This window comes from Haliotis cracherodii, unplaced genomic scaffold, assembly GCF_022045235.1.
Source record: "Haliotis cracherodii isolate W230 unplaced genomic scaffold, xgHalCrac1.p SCAF_16, whole genome shotgun sequence".
NCBI lineage: Eukaryota > Metazoa > Mollusca > Gastropoda > Lepetellida > Haliotidae > Haliotis > Haliotis cracherodii.
Window position 1 is genome coordinate 11449704 of NW_027266271.1, and position 19748 is coordinate 11469451.

The 19748-nt window shown below is 43.4% G+C and overlaps 2 protein-coding genes across 2 annotated transcripts; both read right to left on the reverse strand.

The window, feature by feature from the left end:
- Positions 1–4407: 4407 nt before the first annotated feature.
- Positions 4408–4869, reverse strand: LOC139464155 (protein PBMUCL2-like). Its single transcript, XM_071245684.1, has one exon. The coding sequence runs from the start codon at positions 4867–4869 to the stop codon at positions 4408–4410; it is 462 nt and encodes a 153-aa protein (XP_071101785.1).
- Positions 4870–5153: 284 nt separating this feature from the next.
- Positions 5154–6095, reverse strand: LOC139464156 (protein PBMUCL2-like). The gene is made up of 2 exons (XM_071245685.1): positions 6052–6095; positions 5154–5661 (listed from the first exon to the last, which is right to left on the reverse strand). Exons 1-2 carry the CDS (start codon positions 6093–6095, stop codon positions 5154–5156), a joined length of 552 nt encoding a protein of 183 aa, XP_071101786.1.
- Positions 6096–19748: the final 13653 nt, after the last annotated feature.

Sequence of the window (19748 nt, forward strand, 5' to 3'; positions counted from 1 at the left end):
CCGAGAAACATTTGAAAAGTAAACATTTTTTTATGGTTTAACTACACTTGGAATTTCCATTTCATGACGATTTCGACTTTTGACACCACCAATGTACGTAAATAATTGATACTATTACGCGGGTTCTCATCGTGATTGCTTTCGCTGTCTTACTCGCGCTGTCGTGCACACGAGCACACTTATCTATAAACAGCTGTAATGGACCTTTTAAAAACGGTAATAGGAGGATCTCGTATATCTGGTATAGACATTTCATCACAATGTCAAATACGAAAATAATTCAGGTTCCCACAAGATGATAACCTCGATTATCCAGAGCATTATACACTGCAGGGTTGGGGGCACGGGTGGCCCAGTCGTCTATTGCAGAGTTGCGTCCCTTGGGCACGCCAGAAACCTACGATTGTGGGTTCGAATCCCGGTTCGCCCCGATTATGTTTCTAGGTTTGTCAGCACCATACCCGTGCTCGTGGTTTTCACCGAAGTGGTAAACGTCTGAGAACTGCACACATTAAGCTGACACCCCGTGATATAACTGCAATACTGTTAAAAACGACGTTAAACCCAACTCACTCACTCACTGCAGGGCTAAAAAAAAGTATACATCCATGTTTGATGGGGGCTGGAAGTGAAATAAACATTCGATGGCTGTGAATTTTATACGGGTACCATAGTTGCGTGTTGGTTAAGTGTTCAGTGTTATGGCGACTGTTTTCACCCTTGTAACGTTTTGATAAGGTTTGTAATGTTTTGGTCAAATCTAATTTTCAAATGTATGCTTTTGCTCGGCTATTCTGTTTTGCCCATTCGAAGGCACGACGCCGAAAATTGCCGTCCAATCACATAATTCCGACGAGCGAGAGAAATTCTAAAAATAGACGTCAATTTCAAATTGCCTCGGTCCCCAGCAGACAATGCCGGTTGTACGATTCGACTTAGTGGATTGGGTGGTCATGACTTAGATGGTAGCATGTCATTGTATCTAAAATCACGTTGCTCAAAATATCTGGTTTATCTGGTCAAGAGGCAGTCGTCACATAGCTCAAAAGTCCTGGATAGCGTTAAACTACAACCCTACCAAACAGACTTATCATTATGAGTATATGCGACCCAGTCAATACAACCTCACAAATAGCCAACTCCGCATATAACGAACCCAATCAAATCAAGAAAGTGGTAATGAATGTTATTGTTCTTATGAATAACAAACTTGATTGAAAGAATCTCTTGGCAGTTATCATAGCTGTATGTTTGATGTCGTGTATTACGATGAGAAAAAGGTACAAAGTCGTGTCTGTGACCATTCCTGTTAATGCTTGGAATCAATATTCATCACAGCTGTTGTCTAAACCAGGCTGCCAAAGTAGGTTGAATAGTCTGCATAGGTAATGTCGATCTGGCAACCACTTTTTGTCTATCTGAAAGGCTGGTTAAAAAATGTCCGTTAGACGTCCAGATAAATTGTTGGCAAAACAAGTTCATTTGGCGGCCATCTTGGATTATCGGTGACTACAATGTTTTGTCTTAATTATAATAACGCCACTGATGTTTTTGAACGATTTTCCCTATGACCTGTTCCACTATACGGCGGTTTAGATCTACAACACATGTTCATATTTAATGGGACTTTTTAATTACATAAAGCGACAAAACTAGATTAACACGTTATGCTAGATTAACACATAGTCCCGAAATATTTGGGTTTTTTAATAAAATTTAGAAGGGGGTGAGTATTGGCTACTAGAGCTGAGAAAGGGGACGAGTACAGGCTGCGGGGGCTGAAAGGGCGTTGAGAATGGAATAGGGGTGAATGTTTCATCAAAATATGCGCTGGTGTCTGTGAGCGAGACCACACTGAAAGAAGAGTGTTCCAAATCAAAAGGTTCTTTAATTCAATGATCAAAGACATCCCCGTGAGATGAACGACCGCATGACCCTGAGATCCCCTACCAGTCATGACATTGCATTGTGTGAGTGCATTGGACAGGGACGTGTGCACCCAGATTTATGACTGGCCACTTGCCCCATTGACATAAGTATCGTGTAACAACTATTCGAGAGCATGCAATAATAACACATTGTGCTCGCGAAAAGGTTTAAAGATGTAACTCTACCCTAAGTATCAATAATATAAATTATTGTGTGACAAGTACACTGGACCCCTGGTGGTCTCCACAAGGTTTTAGTTACGTATCCATTGATGTCACCATTCACGTTCCTATTGAAGGCACGGGTGGCCCAGTCGTCTTAGGCGCCACGATTCGCTGTGAAGAGTTGCGTCCCTTGGGCACGCCAGAAACCTATGATTGTGGGTTCGAGTCCCGACTCGCCTCGATTATGTTTCTAGGTTTGTCAGCACCATACCCGTGCTCGTGGCTTTCACCGAAGTGGTAAACGTCTGAGACCTGCATCACTTCGGGCTTTCCTCCCACATTACGCTGACACGCCGCGATATAACTGGAATGCTGTTAAAAGCGGCGTTAAACCCAACTCGCTCACTCCTATTGAAGCGACGAATTGAGCGAAATGGAGATAGAGATCGCACGCGTCGGATAAAGGTGTGACCAGTTTTGAAGCTTGCAGTCGCCATGTCATCTTCACCTGTAGACAGAACGCAGTTCAATGAAACTTCCAGGGATCCGTTCCACAAAGAGATCTTACCTAAGTCTATGTAAATGTAGGGGATCATCTAAGATCGCTTTGTGAAACGGGTCCCAGAACTGTATCATCACATGTTGCGTATCTGCGGTAACCGGATCATATATGTATCTTTGTGCTGTTCCCGATTTTGATTTTCACTTGACGCTACACAGAGGTACGGCTGTCGCATAGTGTTTTCCTAACAAATCCCCGATCCAAATCTGCATCACAGTTAATATGCCTCAGCAAAATACATGCGTCGTGATAATGACAAATGCAACATGGTTCACTTCCTAACAGCGGGCACGGGTCGTCTAAGGCGCCGCAATTCGCTGTGCAGAGTTACGTCCCTTGGGCACGCCAGAAACCTATGATTGTGGTTTCGAATCCCGGTTCGCCCCGATTATGTTTCTAGGTTTGTCAGCACCATACCCGTACTCGTGGCTTTCACCGAAGTAGTAAAGATCTGAGACCCCCACATTAAGATGCCACGCCGCGATATAACTGGAATACTGTTAAAAGCGGCGTTAAACCCAACTCACTCACTCACTCACTCTTCCTAAGACACTTGCTCAAATACGAAACCTAGCCGCGAATAGCTGGAAAATTGCTGATGCGGCGTCAAAAAATATTTGTTCATTTATTCATTCAAATACGAAAGCTTACAGTTTAGACCGCGCAACAATATATTTACTCAGTTGGAAACCGTACGGTTAAAGATTTATTTATCCGCCAGTGCGCTATGCGATGACGGCCCAAACCCGTACCCTCTCGATGAGTTTGCATGATCGAAAATATACGTCAACATGTTTGAGGGAAGTTTTATTACGAAGTGAATCATGTTGCAGTTTCCGTGATATTACGATTCCTGTACAGTATGGCGGGGTTGTTAGGCATGTTCGAATCGGGAATCTATTAGGCAAACACTATGGAACGTAGCTCTGTGTAGCGACAAGTCAATATCAAAATCGTTTATAGGGAGCAGCACGGTGATACGGTTACCAGAGCTACATGACATTGTAGCGCACAAAACAAAACGATATTATTGGCAACATATTCAGTCTGCCATCAGTTATCGCAGAATTCAATGCCGTGTGGATGAGTCACCACTGTAGTCTCCAGGCTGTGAAATATATGTTATTAACATAAAAATATAGTTAAAAGCGCTGTCTGAACATTGTATAACCATAATAAATCTCAGATTCTCAAAGGAAGTTTCAAAAGAATTTCCTTCTGTGTATGCAACTCATATCAAGAGAATTTAAAAATAAATATATCATTCACGAGATGCGCGACCATTTTGAATGTAAATATACACCATGGCTTCGTCCAGGCATAGGAAATAGATATCGGTGTCAAGCTGAGAAGCTGTCGCACACACCGATCAGATTTCAACACAGGATACATCAGCTACTCGCTGTAAGGGGAGCGAGAAGGGGGGTAGCGGGGTAGGGAGGATGACGGGGGATGCGGGTTTCGGGGACGATGGCCTGTTTGGGATAGGGAAACGCCGGCAAAAGGTTTATAAGTGTCTCTCTCACAGACACACCTCGTATATTTAATATAACATCTACCCTCAGTCCACCCCTCATCCCCGTCCGAACTCAATTAGCCAACATATATTATTTTCACTCCTGTAATTAAGAGACTTAAGGTTCCTTAAGGCACGAGGGTCCCCTTATAAAAATATTTTTATTTAACCTTATAGATTATAGACTTATTTCAGGGAGTGTATGTTAGTCTGGGTTTACAGGATAGGTGTGGATATCAGAGGCGAGGACTGGTGGTCAGTGGGTTGCTGGGGGTATCAGAGACGGTGGTCAGAAGGTTTCTGGGGGTATCAGAGACGGTGGTCAGTGGGTTGCTAGGGATATCAGAGACGGTGGTCAGTGGGTTGATCGGGATGTCATTGACAGTGGTCAGTGGGTTGCTGGGTATATGAGAGACGGTGGTCAGTGGGTTGCTGGGGATATCAGAGACAGTGGTCAGAGGGTTGCTAGGTATATCAGAGACGGTGGTCAGTGGGTTGCTGGCGATATCAGAGACTGTGGTCAAAGGGTTGCTGGGGATATCAGAGACTGTGGTCAGAGGGTTGCTAGGTATATCAGAGACGGTGGTCAGTGGGTTGCTGGCGATATCAGAGACTGTGGTCAAAGGGTTGCTGGGGATATCAGAGACTGTGGTCAGACGGTTGCTGGGAGTATCAGAGACGGTGGTCAGAGGGTTCATCGGGATATCATGGACAGCGGTCAGTGGGTTGCTGGGTATATCAGAGACGGTGGTCAGAGGGTTTCTGGGGGTATCAGAGACAGCGGTCAGTGGGTTGCTGGGGATATCAGAGACGGTGGTCAGAGGGTTGCTGGGTATAGCAGAGACGGTGGTCAGAGGGTTGCTGGGTATAGCAGAGACGGTGGTCAGTGGGTTGCAGGGGATATCAGAGACTGTGGTCAGTGGGTTGCTGGGGATATCAGAGACTGTGGTCAGTGGGTTTCTGGGGATATCAGCGACTGTGGTCAGTGGGTCTCTGGGGGTATAGCAGAGACGGTGGTCAGATGGTTGATCGGGATGTCATGGACAGCGGTCAGTGGGTTGCTGGGGATATCAGAGACTGTGGTCAGAGGGTTGCTGGAGATGTCAGAGACGGTGGTCAGTGGGTTGCTGGGTATTGCAGAGACGGTGGTCAGTGGGTTGCTGGGGATATCAGAGACGGTGGTCAGAGGGTTGATCGGGATGTAATGGACAGCGGTCAGTGGGTTGCTGGGGATATCAGAGACGGTGGTCAGAGGGTTGCTGGAGATGTCAGAGACGGTGGTCAGTGGGTTGCTGGGTATAGCAGAGACGGTGGTCAGTGGGTTGCTGGGGATATCAGAGACGGTGGTCAGAGGGTTGATCGGGATGTCATGGACAGTGGTCAGTGGGTTGCTGGGGATATCAGAGACGGTGGTCAGAGGGTTGCTGGAGATATCAGAGACGGTGGTCAGTGGGTTGCTGGGTATAGCAGAGACGGTGGTCAGTGGGTTGCTGGGGTATCAGAGACGGTGGTCAGAGGGTTGATGTTGATACAAGATAGTTTGTGGAAGTATTCGAGACGCTGCGGTGATGTTGGCTGGGTCTTGAAATGAGTATATTTGAGACCATGGTGGGCGGTAGGGAATGATGGGGGATGGAAAGGTTTGGAGTGGGGAATGAGAGGGGAGAGAAATACTGACTCGCGGACAAGAAGAAGTTATATCAGACAGCTGCATAGTTTCCAGACGTGACATTTTTATATCTCACAAAGTACAAAACACAACAGTAAACGAAACATCTCGGGCTTTTTTGCTGGAATGTTTTTTCCCAGAAACTCACAACTGTCTATGTAAGTTTACAGTGATGCGATCATCTGCTAAACTTGTCTCCGTATCGCTTCACCGTGGTAAAGATATCATTTGTGTAAGCTCTGCGAGGATCTCCATTGCGATGAGCTATTACTCCGTCGGGCCGGGATGCTATGTAGTGAGTGTCTAAAACCTCGCAAGTAGCTTCATTGTAGAGCTAGACCGAACCAGACGCCTTGTGCAATACCACTACACACTCAGAACCGCTCCTGCTAAACAAATTACCTAAGCTTTCATATTCCAAGTCTTTCTTCAAGGGCTGAATTTCCGAGCCAGTGCGCTGCACGGTGAGCAGCTCAAAGGGTAAAGACGGACAACTCGATACGCTCGCTTCTGTGACCCCACTTCGGGAAAGCCTTTCTGTTTGTATGCCTTGCGCACCACTCGGCCTTGTGGGGATTAATGCGTACAGAGAACATTGTCGTTATGATTTTCTAAAGAGGAATAAAGTTTAAACGTCAGAAAAGTGAGTGATGTTATAAATGGAATGAAGTTATTGAAGCGTGTATTGAAGTTCGCTGAAGCTAATGTGTACTTGGTAAGACGTGGCATAAAATCCAAAACCGTCTTACAATTTAAGATGATTTAGATAGATGTGTTAGTAGTCGCAAATGGGACATATAATAGCGATTATCATAAAGGAAATTGAAGTGATAAAGGGGCATGCAAGACGGCCGCAAGGGAACACACAGCGGCATCTAAATCAGTTCATAACTCGCTGCAATTATAGGGTAACGTGCACGCACGTTTTGTTCTAATATTTAGTAGGAAACTTGAAAAGTAACGACATCTTTAGAATCATGTTGCCTGGATACGCACTTGATCGGCTGCAGTCGCTGTTGCTGCTGACAATGATGATGACGACAACTGCTAGACGATGATGCAAGTGCGTCTGACCCTTAATTGTTATACCCGACACGGCCCTACCGCCATCTGTTGTGATCATATATAAGCCTGGGAAAAAAGTTAAGCGCCGTTACTATACATTTCCTTATAAAGTAGCCAGGTTTTTCATCACCCAGCATTAAGTTTCTGAAATAAAGATGAAATAGGCGATGTTGCTATTCCAAGACAAGAGTTATTTGACTACCCTGTCTATTCCTCTGCTTCGTTGCGTCATTTGATGTAACTCAGTACTTGTCACGACCTTGAGAAACATGTATCAACATTAAAAAAGACATACCATAGACATTTATGAAAATAAGATCAATATGTCATATGTTGACATTTGCTAATAGATAATCCTTCGCCTCCGCGACAGTCTATTGCAGTCTAGTCTGTCATACAGACCCTGAAACAAATAAATCTAATACTGCCCATGCAAGTCTATAATAGTTCGCAAGTCCAGATTACTGCAATTTCAGGCTGAAAATGAAGAGTCTCTCGTCTCTTTTTTATCATATTTTATCAAGAAAAGTTAACAACTGTTTTTTCTGTGAAATATTTTCATTTCAGAGATAGACGTCTGTCTAACTACAGTTGGAACGCACAAAATACATATGATAGACTTCTGTGAGCACAGACATGGTTCTGACAGACAGACGTTCTTAGATTAACTGGGAGATCTGGATTCGAACCCATGACGATCAGATCTTGGCATGTAGGAGAGCAGGGCTTCAGACGCAAATTACCCGTGCTAACATATATATGTTATATCTTGTACCTTGAGAGTGTTTTATAGGCATATATACAGCATTTATACAACAAATGGTCGGTACTAAAACTGACTGACTGACTGCGTATGGTTTTACGCCGCTTTTAGCAATATTCCAGCAATATCACGGCGGGGGACACCAGAAATGGGCTTCACACATTGTACCCATGTCGGGAATGGAACCCGGGTCTTCGGCGTGACGAGCGAACGCTTTAACCACTAGGCTACCCGACCGCCCCTGACGGTACTAAAAAATAAGTTCGTTATATAGGTCATTTCGTTATAAGCGTGTCCGTTATAAACGTACTTTACTGTAATACGACGACGAATCTGACACACCAAAGAGGAATATTTCATTCATGAACAAGCTGTTGCTGTATACCGACACAGCTCCCAAGCTATATCTAACACCACCCAGCAGTTGGATCACGTTTTCCTTACACTGAACCAAAGACGAGTCCCTCTTCAATTCCTGTCAATGACGGAACAATACCTTGCAGTCGATAGACTGGGACCCCTCTGTCCCGTTATCAGTGTAGGATGATCAACATTCATGTATTCCGACAGCCCGGGGTGTCTTCATCAACCGAGGGAGGAACTTCCAACCCCACGGTACAATACACGGGCGGTACGATCGCGCCAATGACCTATTTATAGCTGACATAAGTTATAAATATTTCATGATCATAAAAGCGGGCTTATATCCACTAGTATAAATGGCGTGGGGGAATTAAGCAGCAATATCTCGCTCCTTTATCGACGGTCACAGCTTACTCCGAGCACGTTACAAGCCCCGAGGCAATGCGTCAGCTTTTGAGCTTGTTGTGGCCCAGTTGAGTTGAAATTCAAACTTCTTACTTAGTGTCATCAAAACATTTCAAACTTTTATCTTGTAACGCCTTACAGATCGTTCACTCTTGGAAACGTTTGGCATAAACACTGACGTATGGAGGACTGTGTATTGATAAGTGTCATTCCATGCATATTGTGTTCGTCTAGGATGAGGGTGGGTACACGAGTGTTGGGGTGTGTTGGGGTGAAATGTCATAGGGTTGAGTCGGAAGGTGGTGTATAGACAAACATGATTGGGGTGAGGGGAGAAAGAGCAGAAAGTCTGTTTCACAGTTACTGAACTATATTATTTTCCTTTCCGCAAGTCATTTCTGTAATGCACAACGGGGCGGTCGGGTAGCCTAGTGGTTAAAGCGTTCGCTCGTCACGCCGAAGACCCGGGTTCCATTCCCGACATGGGTACAATGTGTGAAGCCCATTTCTGGTGTCCCCCGCCCTGATATTGCTGGAATATTGCTAAAAGCGGCGTAAAACCATACTCACTCACTCACTCACTGTAATGCATAACGCCTAAATGAAGCAAGTCTAGATTTTCCACAGTCTAAATATCCCATCTCACAGGGCTTCTTTTAAATCAATTTAAATGGATTTACATGTGTTTATGTCTATCAATATTATATATTTTCAGAGACTAAGTGTTAGTCTAGAGCAGATTGTGTCTGCCTGTCTGTCTGCTGTCTGTGTCTGTGTCTCTGTTTAAAACAGCATTCAACAAGGGTCAAACTATGGGGACAAGCTGTAAATAATGGAGTCTGGACAAAATAAACCAGTGACTGATATTATGACCAAAAATCCTTGTCGTTGGGGTACGTTGTCACGCCGAGACTGAAAATCCGACTAGAAATCTTACGACCAACATATAGGTTGCAAGGGAACTATTCTATCACGGCATTAGACCCGGGTGTCTATATACAAACGACCAAGAGAAGAGGATAGAGAGAGAGCAAGAAAGGGTCGGTCGGGTAGTGGTAAAAGCGTTCGCATGTCACGCCGAAGGCCCGGGTTCGATTCCCGACATGGGTACAATGTGTGAAGCCCATTTCTGGTGTCCCCCGCCGTGATATTGCTGGAATATTGCTAAAAGCGGCGTAAAACCACACTCACTCACTCACTCGGAGAGCAAGGTGTGTGTGTGTGTGTATAGTTGGGATCGGTTCACGTGTGCAAGATGCATGTGCATCTATATGCATTATGCATGAAATGGTAAACCAATCACACGTATCGGTTGATGTCATCGTATCCCAATCGCGTAAATCGATGCAAATTATGTCACTCACTGAATTGTCTTGTCCGGACTCGATTATTTACAGACCGCTGTCATATAGCTGAGAGCGGCGTTAAACAACAAACAAACAAACAAAACAATGTCCCGGTTCAAACTTAGTAAATGAGCACCCCTAAAGATAAAATAAAATATATTTTTTTCTTTCAGTAGCTGGTTAAATGTCCAGGAAATTTGGAATTATTAAACGTATATAACCATCATATATATCAATATTAAAAAGAATGTCATTTGGGGAAAGAAATAATTTTAGGCTATTGTCTTTTTTCCCGAATTGATATTTTAAAAATCTAGAACCTCCCATTGCAATAATGTAATAGAACTAAAATTGTTTGAAAGGGTTACATGCCGGTGCTGCCGAGTGACTGCTCCGATTGCTTGTATTTTGACCATTCAATGACATACTCGCTCAACAACTTCATTCGGGGACATTCTAAGAACACGCGTCATTCACCAACAGTTGCGTAGACAAGTCTCTTACTTTCTTATCACTAAAATAAACAACGAGTGACTTCAATATGCATTACGTAAACACGCTTATGTCCCATTAAATCGATATGCCCCTCCCCTCCTTGTGAAACACCCGATCCATTGCTGTCGGGAGACACAAACTGATCAGTTTGAATGTCAAGGTCATTAAACAGGAAGTGACCTTTAACGCAAACTCGTATCGTTTAGGAACGAACCATTCAAACTGGATTCGAACGTACGCATGGGCATGGAGAGATTCAATTCATTTAGGCTCTTGTATTTTAACGCATCCATTTTATAATAACGCCCCAGTGTTTGTCTGCCAGATAAGCCCAGGTCACGGACTTTCTTTGCTTGACATCGGAGGAATTAAACTTGTCAGGTTATAGATCAAACTATCACCTACTGGGCTACTAGGCTACTGGGGTATTTGTGACTGGTAGGTGATACACTGTAAATCCCCAAACCCCGTGCTCAGGTCTAGTGTGCCACCGTTTTAACCTTCCTGTCCCCAACAGACATGTTTCTCGCTCTCCTGTGTGAAGTGGATCTCTCCTTACTTTACAATGATAAGGGCATACAGCAAAACATTGCCGACAGGGACAGAACCTAGGCTAAGATCTAGTCTCTTAAATGAAAATATCTTACCGATAAAACAGTTGTTAAATTATAATAACAAACATATAATAAAAAGGAACCCAAAGACTCGTTGATAGGTACTGCAGTAATCTAGACTTGCCAAATATTATAGACTTGCATGGGCTTTTTTTGGAAATACTTGTTTTAATATCTGTATGACAGACAGGAACAGTGCCGTGAAACCGTTTAGTTTAAGGAGTGAGGTGAGTTGGATTTTACGTGTCTTTTAGCACAATTAAAGCACTATCACTGCGGGGGACAAGAAATGTTCTTTACTCATTGAACCCACGTGGGGAATCGTTGTGATTCGGGTCCTTCGTTGTGATATGTGCATGTTTTAACCACCAGGCTACCTCACCGCCAATTGTTATGTAGTAATGCAACTTCCCGAGGCAAGAGCGTCCACTAGCCTTTTTATCACAGTCTTGTTTCCACCCTTGCCACGTCAACCCACTTTTCTGCGCTAAATATGATTGGACTATCGCACATATCGATAGTCCAATCAGAGAACGTTTCACAAAATCAACATCTGCGACTGGTACACCCTCGTATGAAAGTGATTTACCGCTGCCTGTCTTTGTTTACACGTCTTTTGCTTATGTTTTTGTGTCAGGGATGAAATCGCGAAAGATTTCGTTGTCTGATCGGCTAGGTCGTCGCCTATGGTAGTCGCCATCTTTGTGAAGCTATTTGTGATCAGAACAGCGATCTGATTGGATATCGCGTTTTCATTACAAGGGACACAACTCGTGATCTACGCGAGGTGGCGCCAGGGTCGAGTCAAGAAAAGTGGCTTTGGTGTGGCAAGGGTAGAAACTAGGCTTTTGATATAGGCTAGTGGACACGCTTGCCTCTGGAAGATGGTGGTAACGTTGCTTTGGTTATATAAAGACGTTTCCAAATGAACGGAAGGAGATATTTCTCATCCTTGATTAATCAGCGTTTATCTCCTTCCGCCTTCGTGGTGAAGTGGTTGGAGTGTCTGTCCGGAGAGCGGAAGGTCCGGGGTTCGATCCCCGGTCGAGTCGTACTATTAAAAGACGTTATGAGATGGTACTTGGGGTCAATATTCTGTATCTGAGTGAGAGAGAGAGAGAGAGAGAGAGAGAGAGAGAGAGAGAGAGAGAGAGAGAGAGAGAGAGAGAGAGAGGCGGTCGCGCACAGATTCCTAAACACTGTCACCCCAATTCGAATGACACATCGCTAAAAATAACCATCCGATCAAATAACTCTCAATAGCGACAGAAATTATGTGCTAAAGCAGTACATGAGAGATGGAAATAGTGACGTCACTTCGAAAACGGCGACGATGGCGAATGGCTGTATGGCGTTAAGTGTAACAGAATTGACATATATTACACTTGATAATATGATGGGTGTATCCTGCTTGAAGTGATTACAGCGTATATAACCACACTAGAGATGAAAGAGAAATTACTAAGTGTTGTTTTTTAACATTATATACCTTTTAAAATGATATTACATGCTATCGATCTACTTAATTTATAGGATTAAGTATTCGGATTCACGGGATGTATCGAATCAAGACACATTCTTTTTATTGCGAAATGTTTCCATGTTTTTCCTTTGTTCAAAATTATATGCATTATACTCTTTTGTATCAATTATGAGGGTGACGTTTTTCGTTTTTGACACGATAATAACATGCTATTTATTTCTTTGTTTTAACTCACTTTCACCACGCTCAATCAGTGAGAATGTTTCAGTGGTTTTGGACACAGTTTCGTTGGTAATTGAATTAATGTGCGTGTTACTCGTCTTTGTAAAGAGCCTGTGCGGTGTACCGTAGAGTGACTACGTGTTTTCGTCACATTCGTCACCGCTCAACGCGTTGTGCTGCCGTGACAAGGGACAGTGAACGTGCGCGTGAGATGATGTCGCGTGTGAAATTGGTCTCCGTTTACGCCGAATGTGAGACAGAAGCTATAACTTTATTACCAGTAAAAACAACGGGTCAGAAGCACAATGACACTTCACGCCTGAACGCGTTTGGGGTGAACTTCCTTTACTCATATAATACAATAACTTCCACTACCACTATCATAACAATTTACCCTAACACTGTAGAACAACTAGTTGTAGAACCACTAGCACTACAATCACAATTGACTGACATTTAATCCCTGAAATAAAGTTATCTAAAATAAAAATATATATTTACAATAATAAAAAATCCAAATGGAGCCCAGAGCAAAATACTATAATCTAAATGGAGCCCCGAACAATTCTTAATTTCAGGGCTGAGGCAATCTAGACTTACCAAATCATTCTAGACTTGAGTTGAATTCCCTTTTTAATTTACTGTCTAGGGTCTGGTAGACATCATCTCCACTGAAACCACTAGCACTAGCTTCCATCACTATGGCTACTACTAGTATAACACCAACGCTGTCGCTGCAACTGTCTCTACCATCAACACAAGTTTGATCACTGTCGCTACCAGTACGCTAGTCCTGCACCATGACTGAGATATATATAATGAAAAAAGATATGTATACAAAAGCAAGTCTAGCCAGCTCTAGCTAGCTATATTCCACAAATCAGCATCGGGAAAATTATTTATTTAATTTTAGAGTCGAGAAGGGTATTGTGTAATATAAGATTTCATAGACCAAATGTTAGTCTACCAGTACACTTTCCACTATCAATACAACAACCAGAACCAATACAGATTTTAGCTAGAACTACCACCACTACCATTGCCAGTACTACCATCACAGTTAACTCTACAACTACCGATTCAGCTACCACCGTCACAATCAATTTTACTGCCACTACACCTACCCCTACACCACAGCCACTGCAACGACAACCACCTACACTAAATCTACAACTAACCACCACTACCACTACCACTACCACGATCTCTACCACTACTGCCACTGCATCTACGACCACTACCTCTAACACTACCACCATCGACACTACCGCTACCATTACTACCACTACCACCTCTACCACAACCACAACCACTACCACCACCACTGCCACCTGTACCACTAGCCACCATCGCCACCTCTACCCCTACCTCTACCTCACCACTACCACCTCTACCACAACCACTACCACCTCTTCCACTAGCCACCATCGCCACCTCTACCTCTACCTCACCACTACCACCTCTACCACAACCACCACCACTACCACCACCACTACCCCCTCTTCCACTAGCCACCATCGCCACCTCTACCACAACCACCACCACTACCACAGCCACTATCACGACCACTGCCACCGAGTTACACAGAAATGCGTCTCCGTGGCGACCCAGCGTAAATATATGATAAAGTAAAAGTTGTTTAGGTACAGTCTAATTTTAGATAACGAACAAGATTAGTCTTGCAAAGTTCAAAAGTAATTTAATCGACCAATGGTAGTCTAATTACAAGTGAAGTGTGAACCCTTACATCATTCTGACGTTCAGTTTATAGACAGCGAACAAATAGTCATCTTCTCGAGGCAAGAGAGTTAACTGACTATAAAAGCCCATTTTCCGCCCTTGCCGAACTAAGCTGGAATTTCTGGGCTCGATCGTAGAGCCACCAGTGGCTATTCCGAGTTATATCCCCTCAAAGCCTCTCACATGAGCCAATCAGATTCCACCTCTCTTATCACTTGCATTTTCTTCAAACAAAATGGCGGCGCCCAGTCACGACGATCAAGATCTGTATTGTGATATAACCGAGATCTGCACCACATTTTACCAACAGGATTTCGATTTCGTTGCGCGATTTTGATTGGACTATGCATAGACTCGTTGGTCAGACAATATGTAACTCCATAATACCAGCCTAGTTCGACAAGGGTGGAAACTGGACTTTTATAGTCAGTTAACTCCCTTGCCTCGGGAAGATGACAAAATATAATTTAGTATGCTCTGTGTGCATCTGGGTCATATAAACCTATATCAACTTCGATTAAATTCTGTAACCACGACGATAATATACACAGTAAGCACAGGTAACGTTTTACGGATGTCAAAGGCGGTAAATGTCTTCTCCCCTGCGGTAAGTCGGCACTATGAGGCCTGTCACACACGTAGGTAACACAACACCTGGCAGACCCTCTTCTGAGTTAACTATGGCCCCGCTGGACATCCATACAAAGGAATTTAGTGGTATTGATGACATGGCCCCGCTGATAAATTCTTCGGAGGGAGAACAGAGGTGTGATAGTATCTTCAACAGGAGACTCAGTGGTGTAGATGTCGGTGTCGCGCAGGGCGAGCTAGGGACCAGTCCAACTGATAACGATCCAAGTTTTCATAACAATGGCTGTACTGGTCCTCCTGCTGGCGCGCATGGAGTAAACTGTCTACAGTTATAACCTGTTTGGGAAACAATTTGAGACCTAACTACTCTTAGAGAATTATGTTTTGTCTAGGCAATATATATATATGTTCGATCATGTACGTTACTGCACCCTACTGTAGATTACTGATAAGCCGTTAGGAGAGTGTGTGTGTGTGTGTGTGTGTTTGTGTGTGTGTGTGTGTGTGTGTGTGTGTGTGTGTGTGTGTGTGTGTGTGTGTGTGTGTGTGTGTGTGTGTGTGTGTGTGTGTGTGTGTGTGTGTGTGTGTGTGTGTGTGTGTGGATGGGGGGTGGGGGTGGGGGGTAGCGAAAGATGAATTGGTTTTATTCATCTTCAACAAAACAGTCTACTATCACCAGTTGTGAAATTTCATCTGATGTAGTTGCATTGGTTTAAATGTTTCCGAAATGCCACCATATCTATCTATAGATTGGACAAATCCTTCTTGAACAGATGATTATATCTATAAGGGTGGTTGGTTATGCTCGTGGATGCTCGTCACGCCGAAGGCCAGGTTTCGATTCCCCCCTCTCTCTCTCTCTCTCTCTCTCTCTCTCTCTCTCTCTCTCTCTCTCTCTCTCTCTCTCTCTCTCTCTCTCTCTCTCTCTCTCTTCCCCCCCCCCCCCCCTCTCTCTCTCTCTCTCTCTCTCTCAAATCCTCACTCTTAAAGTCTCTATCAAGCTGTAACCTTCGTCAGAACCTAATCGCTTAGCATTTGGCATTCAGCCATGTCCTCCATTGTCGAGGCAGTATCATCACCACGAAAACAGAAAGACTACGGCAATTTTATAGCTCAGCTTTTGTCAAACCTGCATGTACTCCCAAATCTCCATTTTTAAAACAAACGATAACATTTAACGTCCACTATCAGCGAAACATGCTCCCGACATTTCAAGTCATCTGTGGCAACGTTTACGACCACCCTAGTCTTTGATGATGTGTCACGTCTGTTGTAAAACCGCCGTCGGACACGTCCCGGGAAGCCGTTAACGGTGTCGAGAACCAACGGGGATGTGAGCAGCATCCCCGCGCGTTCATCAGCCCTAAACTACAAACAGAGTCTGGACACGAGTGGGATTAACGGGTTACCTCCCCTTGTTTTAATCAGGTCACATCTCGCCTGTGATATTTACACCGGGAGTCGTTACAGATTGCAATTATAATCTCGCAAATTAATTTTGTCTCGCTTGTGTTAAAAGAAAACTGGATATTTAGTACTGCTGGAAGTGGTATGCGGCCAAGGCGCTGTCATCATTTTAATGGAGCCACGCCGTTGCGGGCAGATGAGCGCAAACAATGGCACCAGTTGATGAAGCATCTTTTTCATTGCCCAAGCTTAATATCCCCCGGCAATAAAACCTAGGTTGGGCCGAAAAAAGCGGTTTTTTTGTTTCACATTTCCGCCCATGTCATCTGCCACCGCTCTGCTTATGCTACATGGGCCCGGGTGATCGTGCACAGCAAGGGCAGATAACTCGGACGCATTTGAGAACGAGAACGCATTCTCTCAAAGAGCACCTTTGGACCCCATTCGTTTATGGTTCAATTCAGCGAGCATTTATATACTTTGTGCCAGAATCAGTTCAATTGAATATCACTTAGAAGGATAGTATATTCATATCTTGTCACGTGGCTTTTAAACTATTTTAAAGTTTCCATTCCTTAAAAGCATATCAGACCAAAAAAAGTTTGGAAGTGACATTGTGTTTGCTTGCGGTTTTAAATTATTAATTGATTCATGAAGCAGATTAATTTATCGTGTCTGCTTGAATTTCATTGTTCTTGTTTAAAATCAGTTCATGTGTAAATAAACTTTTTATATGATCCAAATCGCCCTGTACATTGTAAATCTAACAACAACCAACCAACCAATGACAGTGAAGCATTATTTTCATTCTTTGTACCCCAGCGAGGACGAGAATCATAAAAGCATTTAATTGAGCGGACCTACATCTCATATAACACGAACTAAAGGATATATTTTGCCCTTAGGATTTATGTAATATTTTTAAGAGTACGAGTGAAACCAGATCAAAACGCAGAAAACAATTTATTATTTTATACAAAATAATTAATTGTCTGTTTTTTACCTTTTTGTGATTTAATAATTACACGTGGTTATTATAAAATATCGGAATTAATGGTTACTTCTATTCATCCACACACTTCAAGACTTCGAGAAATGATTTAATCCCTGTGTAGTGTATATACAGTTTCTACATGGTTTATAAAATATTTATTCATTGTCATTAGCCTTTTAAGACGGATCTTGTTGATTATCTATAGCATGGCAAATACGTTCACAGCGCTCGTGCGTTCGTGGCGGCTTGTACTAATCTGGACTAATACCGGTTGTGTAGTGCTAGCCCTCTAAGGTACCATTCTGCAGTTTACCATAGATGCCCTACTCAGTAAACTGATTCAGAGCCAACACGTCCTTGGTTTATCCCTTTAATGCAGAACGCCCTCACGATAACACCATGTACTATCTTCTACCGAATACCATCTTCTGATATGACGGGGGCGGTCGGGTAGCCTAGTGGTTAAGCGTTCGCGCGTGTCGCCGAAGACCCGGGTTCGATTCCCGACATGGGTACAATGTGTGAAGCCCATTTCTGGTGTCCCCCGCCCTGATATTGCTGGAATATTGCTAAAAGCGGCATAAAACCATACCAACTCACTCACTGATATGACGCGACCAGGGGTTCGAACCACCGACCTTCCACTCTCCTGGAAGACCCCCCCCCGACGAAGATGACTTGTACCACTGGCCTGCATTGATGTGGCCTGTGCACTCGGAAAGGGGTCTGGCTTGTAACTATGTAGCAATAAGCTGAATAATGACACATTTTATTGAGAACATCATACACACAATTTCATGTCATTAATAGCCCATCTGTCACAGAAATGGCTCGAATTCCCTACCGACTTATAATGCACTTGTATGTTAATATCATTATGTATGCCTCTGACATGCTCGCCAGGTGTTTCACAATGTACTCGAGAGGACGACGTTCCCATGTGAGAGGCATAGCGATGCTATAAACAACACACATCCGCGACTTGGACATTGCACACAGGCTTTGTCAAGACAAATGATTACTTTTCACACCTGTGAGTAAACAGGCTGTCCTACCACCCACCGCTACATCCGCGCTGTAAGTTAGGCCCTTCTTCAAGCGCGGCGGAGAACTAGGTTAAACGGCTTTGAGGTGTATATTTTAACACTTTGCTCCACCTCAGGATTTGCCCAGCAAAGAAGATATGCCAGGTTAATTTTCACCTGTTTCTGCTTATAGTAAACCACCAGTGTCTTAGGGAGCTGGGGGTGGTGGTGAAATTTTAGGGTTTTAAGGAAGATAAAACTGGTTATCCACGGGCTCTATATGACACTAGCCGTCCTTATACACAGGTTACTGACTGAGACCATCAGTGTTTCCCAACCTAGTCGTTATATACAGTTAAACTTGGTAACTGACTTAAACAATCCGTGTTTCCCAACCTAGTCGTTATATACAGTTAAACTTGGTAACTGACTTAGACAATCAGTGTTTCCCAACCTACTCTTCATATACAGTTATACTTGGTAACTGACTGAGACCACCAGTGTTTCCCAACCTAGTCGTCATATACAGTTATACTTGGTAACTGACTTAGACAATTAGTGTTTCCCAACCTAGTCGTTATATACAGTTATACTTGGTAACTGACTGAGACCAACAGTGTTTCCCAACCTAGTCGTCATATACAGTTATACTTGGTAACTGACTGAGACCATCAGTGTTTCCCAACCTTGTCGTTATATACAGTTATACTTGGTAACTGACTTAGACAATCAGTGTGTCCCAACCTTGTCTTTATGTACAGTTATACTCGGTAACTGACTTAGACAATCAGTGTGTCCCAACCTTGTCTTTATGTACAGTTATACTCGGTAACTGACTTAGACAATCAGTGTTTCCCAACCTTGTCGTTATATACAGTTATACTCGGTAACTGACTTAGACAATCAGTGTTTCCCAACCTTGTCGTTATATACAGTTAAACTTGGTAACTGACTTAGACAATCAGTGTTTCCCAACCTTGTCGTTATATACAGTTATACTTGGTAACTGACTTAGACCATCAGTGTTTCCCAACCTAGTCGTTATATACAGTTATACTTGGTAACTGACTTAGACAATCAGTGTTTCCCAACCTTGTCGTTATATACAGTTATACTTGGTAACTGACTTAGACAATCAGTGTTTCCAAACCATGTCGTTATATACAGTTATACTTGGTAACTGACTGAGACCATCAGTGTTTCCCAACCTTGTCTTTATATACAGTTATACTTGGTAACTGACTTAGACAATCAGTGTTTCCCAACCTTGTCGTTATATACAGTTAAACTTGGTAACTGACTTAAACAATCCGTGTTTCCCAACCTAGTCGTTATATACAGTTAAACTTGGTAACTGACTTAGACAATCAGTGTTTCCCAACCTACTCTTCATAT